General features: G+C 44.6%; 2 protein-coding genes across 2 annotated transcripts in view; one reads left to right on the top strand and one right to left on the bottom strand.

Annotated features, from left to right (window-relative positions):
• RSBN1L (round spermatid basic protein 1-like) overlaps positions 1–6630 on the top strand; it is a gene marked incomplete at its 5' end in the record, with an annotated part of 29467 nt that extends 22837 nt beyond the window's left edge. The window contains 3 exons of the mRNA XM_009076614.1: positions 873–1040; positions 5774–5882; positions 5974–6630. Coding sequence (XP_009074862.1) covers positions 873–1040; positions 5774–5882; positions 5974–6630 — 934 coding nt within the window. The remainder of the gene's footprint in view (positions 1–872; positions 1041–5773; positions 5883–5973) is intronic.
• A 9131-nt stretch (positions 6631–15761) lies between these two features.
• TMEM60 (transmembrane protein 60) lies at positions 15762–16183 on the bottom strand. The gene has a single exon (XM_009076613.1). The coding sequence runs from the start codon at positions 16164–16166 to the stop codon at positions 15762–15764; it is 405 nt and encodes a 134-aa protein (XP_009074861.1). The 5' UTR covers positions 16167–16183.
• Between the last annotated feature and the right edge of the window lie 240 nt (positions 16184–16423).

Genomic DNA, 16423 nt, shown 5'->3' with positions numbered 1-16423 from the left:
CCAGGTCCTGGGGAGAGGAGGAATGTCTGCAGCAAGGACTGCTCTAGGTGGCCAAGAAAATGGTCTCGTGGCTCTCTTCCCACTCTGCAGTGTTCCTTCACTGGTGTTAAACCCTGAAGAAATAATCCTTTCCTACTCTCATTCCCAGTTCTACAGCATGGAACTCAGCATACACACATTTCCCAGCGGTTTGGTAGGAACAAAGAAGGATCTCAGGGACAATTGAAGTCCATATGTAACAGTCAGCAGCAAAGCCTGGCATCTTCCTGGCAGGGGCTGACCAAGGCCTCAGTGCCTGAGGGATCAGGTGGGGCAGATGTGGAGTTTGAGGACTAGACTGAGCCCAGGTTCAGTGTGTCAGGCAAGAGTGAGGTGATGGGACAGGTCTGAGTTGAGCCAGGGAGTCAGGTGAGGATCAGGTCCAGGGATTGCCAAGCAGGTGCATCATGGCAAAGCTGTCCTGAGGACAAGCTGAGAAGGAAGTGTGTGGCCCAGCACACCTCTGTGCTCCTGCAGCATGGCACAGACCGGGGTTGGGGGCCCAGCCTAGACAGAGCTCTGGGCTCTTTGTCCATGTTTGTGTGGAGACTCTGAGCAAGGCTCAGTCATTAGGGCCTGTTAGTGCACTTTGGGCCCTGACACTTTGTTGTTGTTAGTGTTGGTTGGTTTTTTTGTCTTTATTTATTTTACTGAACAGGTGTTCTGATTTTTTTGCACAGCTCATGCCATTTCTAATTTCTCCTGAGTGTTACTGTTTTGCTCACTCGATTTGATGTTCTCACTGAAGGGACTAAAACAATCCTCTTGGCTATGGTGGAGATGAGGTGACCCAGAGAAATTTCTCTATCACTGTGACTGTTTTTCTCACGCAGAACTACCAATGAAATAAAAAACTTGCAGTACCTACCTCGAACCAGTGAGCCCCGTGAGATGCTCTTTGAGGACCGGACACGAGCCCATGCAGATCACATAGGACAAGGTTTTGAACGACAGACCACGGCTGCTGTGGGAGTGCTGAAGGCTGTGCACTGTGGAGAGTGGTAGGTGCTGCTTGACTTCACCTTGGTGTTTGAAAACTGCCTGAATTTCCATTCACAGCTGGCAGGACTGCAGAATTGGCAAGACTAGGACTTAGGGATTCGTGAAGACTTCGTAGGTTCTAAATTTGTTTGTCTCTAGATTGCAGAGGGACCTTGCAGGGACACTGTAATGGCTGTAATTGAGTTGCTGTGATTATCATGGGAGGTGTAAAAACACTTCACACTTGGTCTTGCTTTACGTGGTGCATATGGACTGAGCTGAGCCTCTGCCACACAGGTGCACACAGAGACCTTCTGGCAGTGATTTGTGTTGTCTGGAGAGAGGGGAATTTTTATGCTTCTGCTTCCAAGTCATGGCTGTTACAACCCTGATTTATTTATGGCAGATCACCTAGGAAGAATCTTGCTGGAAGCTGTGTGGTACTGTGTGGTGTCTGGCTTTGGAACACCCTTGGGAGATTCAGGAAAGGAATGTGCTTCATTTGAAGCTGTTTGCATGTCAGCCAAATCAAAAGCCCATAATCACATGGGCTTCCTGGCCCAGATCTAAGAAGCATTTTTCAGGATCTTCAGGCCTTGGTTTGGGAGAACAGCCTTAGTTTTGGAGCTTACTTTGCTTATATAAACACTATAAATATATTTTGCTCTTTGCATGGGTCTAGAAATTAGAAGAGTGAATTCCCTTTGGATGAGAGAATTATTTATGCTACAGTTCATGAGTTTGTTGAGATGGGAAATAGAATCATTGCCATTGGGGAAGAATTGGATTGTTCAGGTGATGTTTGTGTTTTGGGCTCTGAGGTTTTGCAGGTTACTCCCTCTTCAGCTTCCTGCTTGCTCTGACTGTGAGACACTGAGCAGTGGTAGCAGGGCAGGAGCTGAGATAGCTGTGCAGGTGAGGACTAGAGGGAATGGCCATGAGCCAAGACAGGAGAGAATCACACTAGATGTTAGGAGAAATGTTTTCCCTGTTAGGGTGTTCAGGCACTGGAATATTGCCCAGGGAGGTGGTGGAGTCACCATCCCTGGGAGTGTTTAAGAGGCATCTGGACCTGACACTGGAGGATCTGGTTTAGGGTTTGGGGGTTCCAGCAGTGACAGGTTAATGGTTGGACTCGGTGACCTTAGAGGTCTCCTTCAACCTTGATGGTTCTATGACCTGAGCATTTTAAATTACACTTTGAGAGGCTTTCAAAGGAAGTCAACAAACCAAACACAGCTCAACTCCCCAAACTTGGCTGTCTCTGGGGATGAGTAAGGATTGACACTGACAGTAATTTCGATGTCTGTGGGAGTTTCCCATTCTCATCCTATAGCTTCAGAACAAGATCCTCCTCCCTTGGAAATCGTGACTTGTTTAAATTCTAAACGTAAGTTTTCTTGCTTTTCAGATCTAAACCATGTTCCTTCATGTGCTGGAACTTGTGCTCAAGGGTGGCTGCCTTCTTTAGACTCCTTTGAAACTGGAAAAAAATGAATGGAATTAGTCAAAATGAAAATAGATTAAAAGGTGATCTGAACACTAGGCAAAACAGCTCAGTAAACCTGAGTGCACTTCAGTCTGGGGAATGAAGGAGGAGTATCAGCATTTCACTTAGAGTGTAAGGACTGAAAATGTGTCTTTTAATGCAGGATAAAAAATTTGGGACTGATATAAGGAGAGGAGGAAAATACACAACACAATCAACCCAATAAAAACTAATGTATTTCAAGCTTGATTTGGCCTAAATGGTAATTTCTTCTGTCCCTTTCCACTTTTTTTTTTTGGTATAATTTGAAAAGCCACTTCAGTGCACTTAGATGATGAGAACTAATCAAGGCTTATGATAATGAAGCATCATTGATTAGTGTAACACAATAAAATAATTTCAGATATTAGGTTTGCCACACTTTGCAATTTGTGGGTGGATTTATTTCAAAGGAAACAACAGGCATGGAAGTTTTTGCAAAGGCTGGTTTGGATTTCGGGGTTTTTATGGATTATTTGTTGTTGTTGTTGTTGCTTGGGTGTCATTTTTGTTGTTGTTTTCGTCTGTTTGAGTAGCTGGACAAACCTGAGGAGCTGGAGGTGCTCTGGGGTGGTTAGGGCACTGTGGCAGTAAAAATGCACATGTGGTCATAGTGATTACTTACTGCTGTATTTGTAGGTGGTGCCAAGTCAACTTCAGCACTTGTGCAGTGCTAGGGAAATGTCAAATTGTGGGAAGTGAAGGTTTTTAGGGGGGAAGTTTGGGTGGGTGTTAGAGGGACAGCTGAAGGCACTTTGTGGCGTTGCTGTTGGCAAGATGAAACCTGTGCTCCAGCAAGCAGCTCTCGAGTTCGTGTTCCAGAGCCTGAAGGTGTTAGTGCTTCTCTCTCTGGTCACAGGAGTTTGTTCTGTGTTGCCAGGCCTTACCCATCAGGTCAGAAATACCAACGGTAAGAGAGTTTGGCTCTTTTGAAGAACGAGGTGAAGGGACAAAAATCCCTGCCAGAAATAGTTCTGGCAGTGACCAGTGGGGCTTAATTAAATGGGTTTTTCTGAAGTCATCTTACAGTTCTGGTTTGATTTAATGCCTTTTTGGACGTCTAACTGAACTATGCATGGCCAGTGCTCTCAGGCACAGGGTGTGATCCCCAGGGATGTCCTTGCAGGGCCTGGAGTTGGACTAGATGATCCTCAGGGGTCCCTTCCAGCTCTGATTGCTGTGATGCTGTGACTTTATTCTGCTACTGTTTTGCTTGGGGGTACAAGGCACCTCTGAGTTGAAGGTAAATCTGCAAATGCAGAATTGTTTCTCAGTTGTTTGCAAAAGGAATGTTGTGCTGATAGTGATACATCCTGTTGGACTGAGACTGGGAATGATAAAACCTGAACCAGAATAGATACTGCTGGGAAAACACGTTGGGTTTGGGTTGAAGCTCTCAGAGTATGCAAAATATTCTTTCAGTCTATTTTAATTCTTAACTTCATTACAAATCCTGGGAACTCCACATGCAGATTTTTCTTTTATAAATAAACATGTCTGCATGATAAAAGGTAGATTTAATAGAGCTAATAATTTTCATGCCACTAGTTAGAGATGTTTCTGAGGCTTTTTGCTTTCACTGCTTAAATCCTATTCAGGAGTCTATAGGTCAAAATACAGAGACACATTTTAATCTCTGTAAAATGGAAAGAAAAACATGTGGTCTGAAAATTCTCTCCAGCATACTTTCAGTAGTTGATCTGGGATTTTTTTTTCACCCTGAAAATAGCCTCAGACTGGTTATTTTTTGCTTTATTGAGGTCATGACCTAAATAGAACAAACATGTCTCCTAAGTTTAAACAGCCCAGATGAGCTGTGCATTGTTGCCTCCTGCCTAGGACATTACTAACACCACATGGACATGTTTTTGTATAAAAATTGGTTCTCATCTTGCTTTTAAGCACTTGAATGTCCATTAAATAGATTCAGAAGTGAACATGTGGAGCTTAGAATCATAGAACTATAGAATGGCTGGAGGAGACCTCTAGGATCATTGAGTCCAACCATTAACCTGTCACTGCTGGAACCCCCAAACCCTAAACCAGGTCCTCCAGTGCCAGATCCAGATGCCTCTTAAACACTTCCAGGAATGGTGACTCCAACACCTCCCTGGGCAACCTATTCCAGTGCCTGAACACCCTAACAGGGAAAACATTTCTCCTAACATCTCATCTGACTCTCCCCTGTCCCAGCTCCCATTCCCTCTAGTCCTCTCCCTGCAGCCATGGCAGGACAGACATCCCCCACCTCTCTCCAACCCCTGTCAGGTAGTTGTAGAGAGCCATGAGGTCACCCCTGAGCCTCTTCTCAACATCTCTTGTGTCTCTTCCCCAGGAGACCAAACCCTTCTCATCTGCTCCAGCACTTGGCTCTGATCCCTCAGCTTTCTCTCCTTGGGCTCTTTTTTGACCAGCCTAGTGGCAGGACTGAGTTGTAGGCAGAGGACAGTGTTCCCATGCTGGTGGATGACAAACTCCCCATGAGCTGCAGTGTGAGCTCACAGCTCAGAAACCAACCCAGTCTTGGGCCTCATCCAAAGCTTTAGATGTTTCTGGTGAGGAACAGAGTTTGGCCTTTAGGTCTGAAAGTGCTGAGGATTGTAGCTGCTTTTGCCTTTTGTTAGCTAATTCTAGGTCACGTTTGCAGAGGAATTATATAAATGATGGGCATTTCCTTGGGAGAGATGTTTTGGGACAAGAGCTGATTTCTCCTAGCAGTTGGAATACGGAGACAGAGCCTAACTGAGCCGTGGCTGTTGTGTATCTCTGTTGTGTTGTCAGGGATGCTCTGGGGGGATGGCAGTGTGTGCTGACTGCTGGCAGCTCTGGCTCTAAGGGAGGGGTCTGAGGCTGAGCCACAGTGCTGTCACTCTGTGTGCTGTGAGGTACCTGACACAGCAAGCCCAGTGCATCTAGGGCATCTGTCTGTCAGCAGCAAGAGGTCAGCTAAAAATAGAAGTGAAAAACAGTGAGTTTGGTTGACCTTTCATTGCTGCTTTTACTGCCATCTAGAAAGAATCTGTGGTTCGTTCGCTTACCCAGTTCAGTGAGGTTGTGGTTTAGAACTAGCCATTTGAAGTCCTTTCTCCTTGAGCATGGAGGTTATGCTCGGATTGTTTTTGTAGTTTAAAGGATTTGCTCCATCCCTGCTGGCAGGTTTTCTTTGTCATGCTCTGTAGCAGGTTAGTTTCAGCCCCTGACTGTGCACTCCTGGTTCCTCTGCAGGTCTGAGCAGCCTCGTATAACCAAAGATGTAATTTGCTTTCATGCCGAGGACTTCCTGGAGGTGGTTCAGCGAATGCAGCTCGATCTGCACGAGCCCCCACTCTCACAGGTAAGCCTGCCACGAGCTGACAGGCAGGTCTGCTCTGAGCCCCAGACCAGAGGTTTTCACCCTGTTTTCCCCCTTCCTCTTTCCCCTGCAGTGTGTCCAGTGGGTTGATGATGCAAAGCTCAATCAGCTGCGAAGGGAAGGCATTCGATACGCCAGAATTCAGCTGTTCGATAACGACATTTACTTCATCCCGAGGAATGTTGTGCACCAGTTCAAAACAGTCTCAGCTGTGTGCAGCTTGGCCTGGCACGTCCGGCTCAAGCTGTACCACTCCGAGGAGGAACTCTCTCAAAACACAAGTACTGTTGAAGCAGAGACCTCTGCAGATCCCAAGTCTTCGGTTGTTGGACTTCAGACTGAGAGCAGAATTTGTCCCGTGAGCAAAAATACCTCCGAAGACACCAAATGTTCAGAGGCTCTGCAGACCAAGTACCTGCAGCAGGAGTTTATGCCCATCAAACACGAACCTCTTGGGCCTCACCGGATAAAAGAAGAGCCCATGAATGTGGACGTGGCTGAAGAGACAGTGGGGCCCAATGACATCGTGGGACAGAGTGTCCAGGCTAGGCTGGAGCACGTGGAGTTGACAGCATTAAAGTTGGAAATGGATTCTAAATTTGAACCTGGCAACAAGGACTTACAAGGCAAGTTGTGCTCTGGAGGTCACGTACATCCAGATGATACGAGACAACATAGTTCGTCATATCCAAAACTGCATGGACAAAGAGAGGATGATTTTTTGTGCTAGATTTGTATATATGGTTTTAAATTCCTTTTTAAACTTAATGATGTAATAATGTAAAGATTCATAAATTGTGGGGCGAGTTTGTGACTTGCCTTCGCATCTGTTACAGAAAATAGTTATGTAGCTTTGTAACATTCCTCAGTGCCTGTCCATAACTGTGAAGTATCAAAGCACTTAGGGCCAGATGCACTGTAAACACTGCAGGTTTAACATAAAGAAGTCTTTAAAGAATTTTGGGTTGTAGGTTTTAGAGTAGAGCTGACATTTAACATATATATTTTTTGTAAGATGAGCCAGAATTCTTTTTGACAATTCCAGGCTTTTCCATAGAGCTTATTTATACCAATTTTTTCATTTTAAATGTGTCAGCACTGTAGTGTAAATATCTTTTTTAAAAATCTTTTTAGTGTGATTTATACTGAAATGTGAGCCACTTAATAAAGGTTCATAATAACAGATTGGTTTTATTTTTGGGTCTGCAAAAAATAATTCAGTTCAACTGCCTCTCTAAGTGGTTATGTTCCTACCTGCACTAATGCATAGGGTGCCCTTACACCTTGTGGGTGAGGAGCTGTAGCAAACTGAGGTAGAGCTGAGGCATCTCTGTAACTGCAGATTAATCAGAATGCAAAATCAGTCCTTCCTCCCCAGGATTCCTTCCAGGTGCTCCTTTGAGGCACTCCCCAAACTCCTGCTGCCAGATATCCTTGTGGAACAGAGAGCAAACTGCCCTCCCTGCTGTGGAGGGCACTGGGCACCCAGTGGGCTCCAGGAGCACTGCCAGGACCTGCCTGTGCTTTTCTCTGGATGAGCTGGGCAAGGGAGCAAACTCCCTGCTGTGCTTGCCCCTTCGCCCTGCTCGAGCCACAGTCAAGGCTTCCATTTCACACGAAAAGCAGCAAACCCACAAACCAAACCAAAAAAGCAACCACCCCTCTTGAAATCAGTTCCACCCCCTCAAAATCAGTTCCACCCCCTCAAAATCAGTTCCATCCCTTCAAAATCAGTTCCACCCCCCTCAAATCAGTTATCTGACTAAACTTAAAGGCGATTTCAATGGTTACTTACCAAGCTAAAAAGGCCTCAGCTTTAGCAGTGACCTGTAATTTGTCTGGATCTGAAGTGCTCCCTGTGCTGATAGTGCCAGGCAGTAGGGATAGTTGCCAATGTGTCTAGAAGGAAGGTTCCCCGTGAGTCACAGTTTGGAAGCAAGAGGTGTTTCATTAGGAAAATAAACAGCAGTGTCCAAGTTAACTGTTTCCCCACCTGTGGAACACTGTGTTCTGGGGGAAGAGGATTTCAAGGCTAGCTTAGCATCTGATGTGGCGATGGCAAAACTGTCAGTTAACTTATTTATTCTTTGTGTAAGGTTTTACTGTGTAGCTCCCACACAGCTGGGTGGTGTCTGTCTGAGGTGACTGCACACAGCACTCAGCTGCCCTGCAAGTATGTGGCACTGAAGATCCCAGGCCTGTTGTTGTTTCCCACGCCCTTTGTACCTCTGGTTTCTTTTTGTTTGGATTTTTCCATATGACCCTCTGAAAGTTGTCCATCCTCACATCCCCACTCTGTACCCTTTGATGCACGTAGTGATCACTTTGGCTTCATTTGTAGCAGTAGAACATTGTGATTTTTCAGGTGATGTTTAATTCAAGTACCTGAGGTCCTTCTGTTGCAAGGTTATGTTTGCTTATAGGTTGTTAAAATTTCAAGTGTTCCTGTGTACTCACACCTGGTACTAAAACCAGCTGTTGAATGGACGAGTGCCCTGATTTGGTTTAATCTGAATAGGTCTGTCAAGGAATGATTAATCAATATTTGAATTGCTCAACATGACTCCTGCATAGCCATAACTACGTATTAGAGAAGCAATAGAAACATGAGTCTCTTGGATGTGGCTAATACTTCCTGAAGTCTTGTTGCTCTTTCCTTTGATGCTGGCTGAGATTACTCCCAGTTTTGCAGCCTCAGGGATCTTGCTTTCCCCTCACGCCATCAGCAAATGGTTCATGTGTGACGTGGTTAAGTTGTTACTTCCTGCAGATTCTGATTGGAAAAAAATGAATCGGTTCATGTAAGAATTTGAGCCTTCCTGATCATAGTAATGTGGTCTCAGCTCCCTTTGTGTTTTCTGGATTATCTGGAAGCTTCCACCCGTAATCTCTTTGGCTCACTGAACATCCATACACAGCTGTGTAGGTTTCCATTCCTGTGCCCTGTGCCAGCCCTGGGGGACAGGAGAGGAGCAGAGCTGCAGGTTGTGCTCTCCCAGTGGGTTAGCCGAGGGCCCCAGCGACACCAGCCTTGCCAGGGACTGCTTTTAGAATAAACCCCACAAAGCAAGCACCCCAAACTAGTTAGCTGAGTTAAAATAGGAATCTTAGTGTGCTAGTGGTGCCTGTGCTGACCATTCATCCTGGATCGAGTGATCTTTTGTACCCTGTGTGTGCACCCCTGGGACTGCAGACACCTTCCTGCAGCACAGGCCCTGTCCAGCCTGAAAAAACAAGTCTTTGCAAATGCTTTAGCAAATACAACTTCACACTTAGGAGTAGAACTCTGTTTCCTTTCGCAGACCTGCTCAGTGGTCTTGGCTGGTGTGGCCTCGAACTTCTGCTCAGGTGTCTCTTGGTTCTGAGGTTTTGCTTCTGAACTGCTTATACCTTCATCCCACTTTTTCTGGTTACTGTCAGGATTTTGAGATACTAAACAAGTGGCAGTTTTATTTGAAATTTTTATGCATTCTTTGTTCTTTTTTGAGGCAGACCAGATTTAGGCAGAATTCCTTGCAGACAGAATATGAACCATCCTGGGATTACCAGTGGCTACTGGAGCTCCTGTGCATTCACAGGTGTGAGCAGCCTCGCCTGACTGGCTGCATTAGTGGTTACTTCTTACTTGCTTTTAAAAGAGAAGAAACAAAAAAAGGTGTTGTCCTCTGCCTGTGGTGTGTTCATTTTGCTGCATTTGTTCTTTGAGAGGGGAGTACATTTCCTGAGGATTTCAGCTCCCAAACTGTTCATTAGTCTGACAAAGGTCCTGCTTTGGTTTCAAGTGGCAGCCTCGCCTGACTGGCTGCATTAGTGGTTACTTCTTACTTGCTTTTAAAAGAGAAGAAACAAAAAAAGGTGTTGTCCTCTGCCTGTGGTGTGTTCATTTTGCTGCATTTGTTCTTTGAGAGGGGAGTACATTTCCTGAGGATTTCAGCTCCCAAACTGTTCATTAGTCTGACAAAGGTCCTGCTTTGGTTTCAAGTGGTCCTGTGCTATCTATTCCTGCTTTTTTGCTGCACACAACTTCATCTCCAGACTTTTGCTTCAGCAATAAACCTTCCATGCCTTCTGATGTACTGAAACTAGTCTTTGCTTATTGCTTTCCCCCTGCTCTGGATTTCAGTGAGATATAAATCTGTGTTCTTTTGGCTGAAATCTCCAGTGTTTTCCTTGTTTCCCTCGGCCCTTGCTGTGGTGCAGATTGGAGCATCTGCCCAAGGCCTGTTGCCTGTCTGTGGCAGTGTTGACATCTCTGTGCATTTACTGACACGATGTGCAGAAATATAGATGTTTTCCTAGCTCCTGGTACAGATTTGTGGGTAGCAAAGAACTGTTGCCACTGCTGCTGACAGCTTTCAAGGGGAGTAGCTGCTTCTGGGTTTCAAATTACTGATCTTTTGCGTTTCACTGGCGACTGACTTCATGTGTTACATACAAGTGTTTCCTCGGTGTTGTGTCACCCCCAGCCCTCCCACCTGCCTGCAAACTGAAACAGCATTTTCCTTACAGGTACTGCTGGCATGCAGATTGTCCCTTCCTTGTTACTATAGTGACTATTTCAATACTTCTTTGACTGAAATATTAAGTCTATCTAGTATTAGAAATAAAGTATTATTTCAGAGGGTGATGATTTCATGATTCATCTGTGAAATAATTCCTTGGTGATAAATAAAAGTTGATTTTTGAGCAGATTTATATGTGCAGAGTAAATAAGTTGGCATTGCAAATGATGGAGGAAGATGGGAATATGAAATAGGAGAATGCTGTGAAACATTTACGGATGTGGAAAATTGAGTAAGTCTTCCAAGAAAACACAGGACTGGTGTTCACTGATGGAAATGACTGTTGCTAATGTGGATAAGGATGCTGAATTGACTGAAATCAATCCGTGGTTTTTCCTTGCTCATTGGCAAAATAAACTCCTGTGAGATAGTAGACAACCACGTGGCCCTGCTAGGCTGAGCTGTGCTCATTGTGATCAAGAGATGAAAGAACTCTGCGAGCTCCTCACGTGGGATTTTGCTCATTTTCTCCTAGTGGTCAGGGACGTAGAGAACCTTGTCCTGAGGCAGCCCAGAGCCTGTACCTTACCCTGAATGTATCCAAGCTGGAAATGGAAAGGACAAGTTTTCACTGCTCTCTGCTTTGCTGTGAATGACTGTCAAGAATGTTTTCTTTGATGATGAGTCACTGTGTTCAGCTGATATTTTATTACTTTCTTAAACGGATGAAATGCACTTTAAAAACTGTATAATAGAAGATACTGATATTTTGTGCAGATCCCACTGAATTTGCAGCATACACGGGGAAATTTGGGAAACTGATTCCCATCAGTCACTCATTGACTTTTTCTTAGAAATGCCTACTATGTGTGTTGTGCTCAGAAGCAGTGATTAACGTCACAGTGTCTAGGTTGCTGTTTCTGTTGGAATCATCAGGGATACTGACTTGGCAAATTTAGTGTATTATATTCTAACCACTGTTTTTCTCTGTGCTTTGATGCTGATATTATCTCTGCTTTGGAGCTGTGCTGTACTTGAGTGCCAGCTAAACACTGATCTTCTCTTGTTCTGGTCATGCTGATAGATGAGCTACTGATGAGGGCGTTAGTCCTAAATAGTCCTTTAATATTTGGTGTACAGTTATCTGATACAAACATTGATTAAAACAGCAGTTTAAACTTCTATTTTTATCAAGTTTGATTTTTCAGCAGCTACTTTGATACTATGTTTTCTCTTACCATTTAATTTGCCACCCAGGGGAATGACAGTGCTGGGAGGAGCTCAGGGCTGAGTTTTAGGGACTGTGCTTGCCATGGGAGCCTTTTTCTCTGCCTGTATGGAGACAAAATGGGGCAGTGCTCAGACAAAGCAATTCCCTGGTGTCTCAAGGAGAAAAATCTTGAGGATCAGACCTGTGTGTGTGAGGCTGATGTAGCAAAAGTCAAGACTGCTGAAGCTTTGCCCTCAGCGTGCAGTAAGAACACTCAGGTGTGTTGTTACCCATTGAGTGATGCACTTCAGAGCTTTAGTTAATCACAGAAATGAGATTTCTAGACTTTAAAAAATCCCATCTTTTAGCAGCAAAGTAAACTTGAGAAGGAACACTGAGATAAAAACTAACCCAGATAAACTAAACTCACACTGTCCTTTCTTCCCTGTTTCTTGCTCTCACACTGTCATTCTGTGCTGTGTGGAGACTTTTTGGTGGGATGCTGGTTTTGTTAGGAAAGGCAGATCCCAGGGAATGAATGGCATTACTGAGTTGCAGATTTTCCTACTTCAGTTACAGGTAAAGGAGGAGATACTGAATTTATATTGAACAGTACTCCAGTGGCCCAACTGCAGTGATTCCTCAAGTTGCTTAGTTCTCAAAGCCTGAGGCTTTTCAGCAGCAGGTTGATAACCCAGGCCCATTCAGGTCTGAAAGGCTCACATGGGAGAATTTATCCAAACCTTAAATCACTACAGGCACAGTGAAAAGGGACGAACACTCTTTTCCCACATCAGCACAGTTATTTTTATCCCAATCTCAATTAATGGAGGGATGTGTTACATGACAGTGCTGTGCTTTCCATGCTAGTAAATCCAAAGAACTTGTTTCTGCCAATACAGTTACTCAGGAGCTTTATTACTGAACAGTCATGTTACCTGTTCCCAAAATTACAGTGATGTTAAACTAGCATCTCCTCTGCCTCCCATCAGCTGCCTCAGGTGGCTGTGACAATGTCCTCCTTCTCCTTTCCCACAAATAGATATGAGCCATCTCAGCATCAGCCTCTCCCTTTCCCTGCCAACTTCAGCAAATCTGCTGTTCACTTGTTTTGTCCTGGTCATTTACCAAAGACCAGCTGGTAAATGGAACATGTGTGAGGGACACTGGTTCCACCCCAGAGCTGGGAACAATGCCTTGAGAACAGGGTGATCATGAACAGAGGGAATTAATGCCTGCAGCAGCTTCTAGAAAGGTCACAGTGGGCTCCAGTGCACTTTGTGCCATAAATCCTTTCCAGTGAAGTTCTGGTAAGTGTAGAGGAGCAACACTAGGCATCAGCACAGTTCAGGTCAATTAAATCTGATACAAAACACTAAGTCAAAGGGGATATTCCTCTGGTCAAAGTATCCCTGTAAACGATGAGGAACTTTCCAAGTTGACCACTTCCAAGTGTGGCTGTGTCTGAAAAACATCTCGTGCCAAAGGAAAGAAATCGGTTTGTGTGCCACTTCTGTAGGACACCAGCAGGAAACATCTGCTTCAGCTTCCAAAATCATTTACTTCAAGGTCTGTAAACCTTAACAACAACAAAACCCCAAACAAACAAAAAGAAAGGCAAACCCACAACCAGAACCGAAATGGTTGATCTTTTCCTATTGAATTAGAGGCAGCAATTAAAAGGAGATTTGTAACAACCATGTGTGATTCTAGTTAATTAGAGATGCCAAACTTTCAGATAATTGTTACATCTGTGGCAGAGAAGGGTTCATTAAGGGGGCAGAGTCACCATTCATGGCCCATCTTGTTAATGATACACCAAGCCCTAATGAGGCCAAGTTCTTATTCTTCCATCATTTAAGTTACAACCATCAGTTAACAGGATCAGCTTGACTGAGAGAAGCTGCTCTGCTCCCCTGAGCTGCAGGGGGAGGGGGTTTGATGTCCTCTGAACAAGCTTCTTTGGATTTTGACTCCACGATAATCAGCAGATGGGGAAGGATTATGGATGCTCAGTTTTATGCTCAGCACTATCCAGAGGTAAGTGTGTCTGTAGATCATTCCTATTGTCTGAGGGGCTTAAATGACATTGTGTTTGCATCAGTGCTGGTGGAGTGGTTCATCAAAGTTTACCTGAACTGGAGGTAGGGCTTTAGACACTTGATATGTTTTTTAAACACCCATTACAAATTCCATGAGCTCTAGATTGCCTGCCAGGAATATTCCTAGGAAGCTGTGGCCCTAGTTTCCATTTGACAGAACTGAAGAACTGCTTGAGAGACCTAAGTGGATGTCCAGATGAAGCCTGTTCTTCATCCCCCCCACACACATATGTACCTATGGCACAGGTGTGTGTGCTCACTCAGTTCCTGTGTCCAGCAGGTCCAAGGTGAATATCCTCTCCCCCTCTCCTTCAGCTCATCCTGATCACAAGTGCCATTTGCACTTGAAAAATCACCAGGATGGTAAAGGAAGTCAGTTATTCACAGGAACCTCATAGGAGTGGGCAAAAAGTCTCTTGCCCACAGAGCAAGGTTCCCTCCATGAAGTATTTTTCAGAGCTAAGCAGGACATGGATACACCTCCCAGAAAGATCTGTTCCCACTAGGCACTGAGGGGAAATGAGGTAGTTTCAGCTCCTCATAAATTACCTGATGCTTATAACCCAGGGCTGAGTTCATGGACTTGCTTAGTAAAGGCTGATGTGTTGTTGTTACAGTAAAGGAGTTATAAATATGCTACATTTTTTAACAACTAAGGTTTAGATTTTTTTGGTGTCTTGTCTTGGTTTCTCTTTCAGCAAGGTAGAGCAGTCAACCACTCTGCAGCAAACATGACTAGAGTTCTTTCTAAAGCTCATTTGTAACCTGAAGCTCTGAAGTGAGACCCATTCACTGCCTTAGAATGGAAAGCATTTCCCTAGACAAAGCTTTCAGCAGTCTCCAGCACTATGGTTCCTGTGTATTTTTACCCATGTCTGTTTGATTGAACAGCAAGAGTAAATCTAAACACTTCAGGAAGAGTTCTTTTTCCACAGCCAAGTACAGCTTGAATGTCCATAATTAAAATTTTATTAGTGAGACACTTTGATCTAGTCACCTCCTGCTACCCTAGACTCTTTTTTCCTGGGCTCTTTTCATTCCCTTGACATTCTTTTGTCTCCAGGAACCGTAAATGGATCAGTGCCCTCAGTCTGCATGTTAACAATGTCCCAGACAACTGCTCCATTTGAAGTTGGTGTTACTGCAGCCCTTGAAGAGCACTTTAGTCCACGAAATATGCTCATAGTTCCAGTTCCTCCCAGAAGTTCCATTCGCTTGTTACCTGAGAAAGTTCATCTACTCACATCTTGAGTTTGCCAAAGGCTTCACCCCCAAGGATTTAACACCCTCAGGCATTAAAACTATCTTGTTCAAGTGCAGGTACAAATGCAGTACTGACTCACACTGGAGCTTCAGTCTCTGGCAGCACTGGTGATTTCTCACTTGGAAAGGGATCACCATCATCTCCCTCTTCTCTGGATCTTAGGAGTGCTGGCACAGTTCAGCTCCTAACCTCTCCCCTATGGCTAACACCCTGGTTACTGTCTGCTTCAGCAGCTGAGAGAACAGTGCTTGGTTTTAGAATGGAACTGGAGTCTCACTGTCAAGGAAAGAAGAGAAAAAGCTGAGTCACTTTATTCCCTTTTTGCTCTCATTTGGCAGCTGTCAATTGTTACTGATTTTAAAGCAAACTTAGCACCCTATGGAAATGACTGTTAGCTGGTTATTGCTTGACTTACAGCATAAGTAGCAGGAAATGTTAGTCATCTTTGCAAGTTTTACTCCGTGTGCTGAATACTCTGGGTAGAACATTTGTGGCTTCTTTGAGAAGATCTTCTACCTGTGTCTTACTCGATGTCACAAACACAACAGTAACCATGTTAGAACAGCTTATGCTGAACAAATACTTTTATTTACAAGAGCATATGTGACAGTTTTAAAAACGAACAAGTCTATTTTCAGTCTTCAGCTTACTTTAAAGTCCTGCTTTAGAGTCTCCAGCTTGACTGATTTCTTATTTGGCTTTGTGAAGATCAAATGTGTGGCCAAATGATAATAATCTAGTGCTCTGGTGCCCATCTTGGCACTGGGAACCACATGGCACAGCTCAGTCTCTTCGTACATAGAAGATATTGTACCCCAGTTCCACCATGCCCCCGATGAGCAATGCCCACAGAGGGATGAAGACGTAGGCCAGTTTCATGGCAGTGAACCTCTGCAGCTTTGCACAGAGGGCGAGGCAGAAGGCCAATTTCAGCAGCATTGCAATGAGGTACCAGGCCTTCTTCTTGATGTTCTGGGAGCCGTTGCGAGGGTCAAAGCCCGACTTGCAGCGCCCAGCCATCTTCACAATTAACATCACCAGCAGAATCGTGTCGAATATCCACACGGGAATGAAAATGAGGAACCAGTTCCACGGTGCCTTCTCATCCAACTTCAGCACCAGCATGATCAGGAAGAGTAACGTAAAAAGCCATGTCAGTAGGACTCTTTGCGCCAGGGACATTCTCATTTAAACAGCTTTGAGAGGAAATCCTTCGCCGTCAGCAACAACCTAATGGAACCAAAGGGGAGGGAAAGCGTCAAAGGATGGCACTGCACAACCACTGGGCACATTCCTTACAGCAGACTAATTTCTTGCTTTCCCAGCCCTTCCAACCTCACTCTCAACTGCTCCCTAGAATCACCTGTCTCAGCTGAACACTGTTTGCACATCCACCACTCCACCTAAGTGCCTCAGGTCAGCTGTGTAACTGCCTTACCCTGAAT

Source organism: Acanthisitta chloris, unplaced genomic scaffold (assembly GCF_000695815.1).
Source record: "Acanthisitta chloris isolate BGI_N310 unplaced genomic scaffold, ASM69581v1 scaffold13206, whole genome shotgun sequence".
Classification (NCBI taxonomy): Eukaryota; Metazoa; Chordata; class Aves; order Passeriformes; family Acanthisittidae; genus Acanthisitta; species Acanthisitta chloris.
This window is presented reverse-complemented; position numbering and strand designations above follow the sequence as displayed.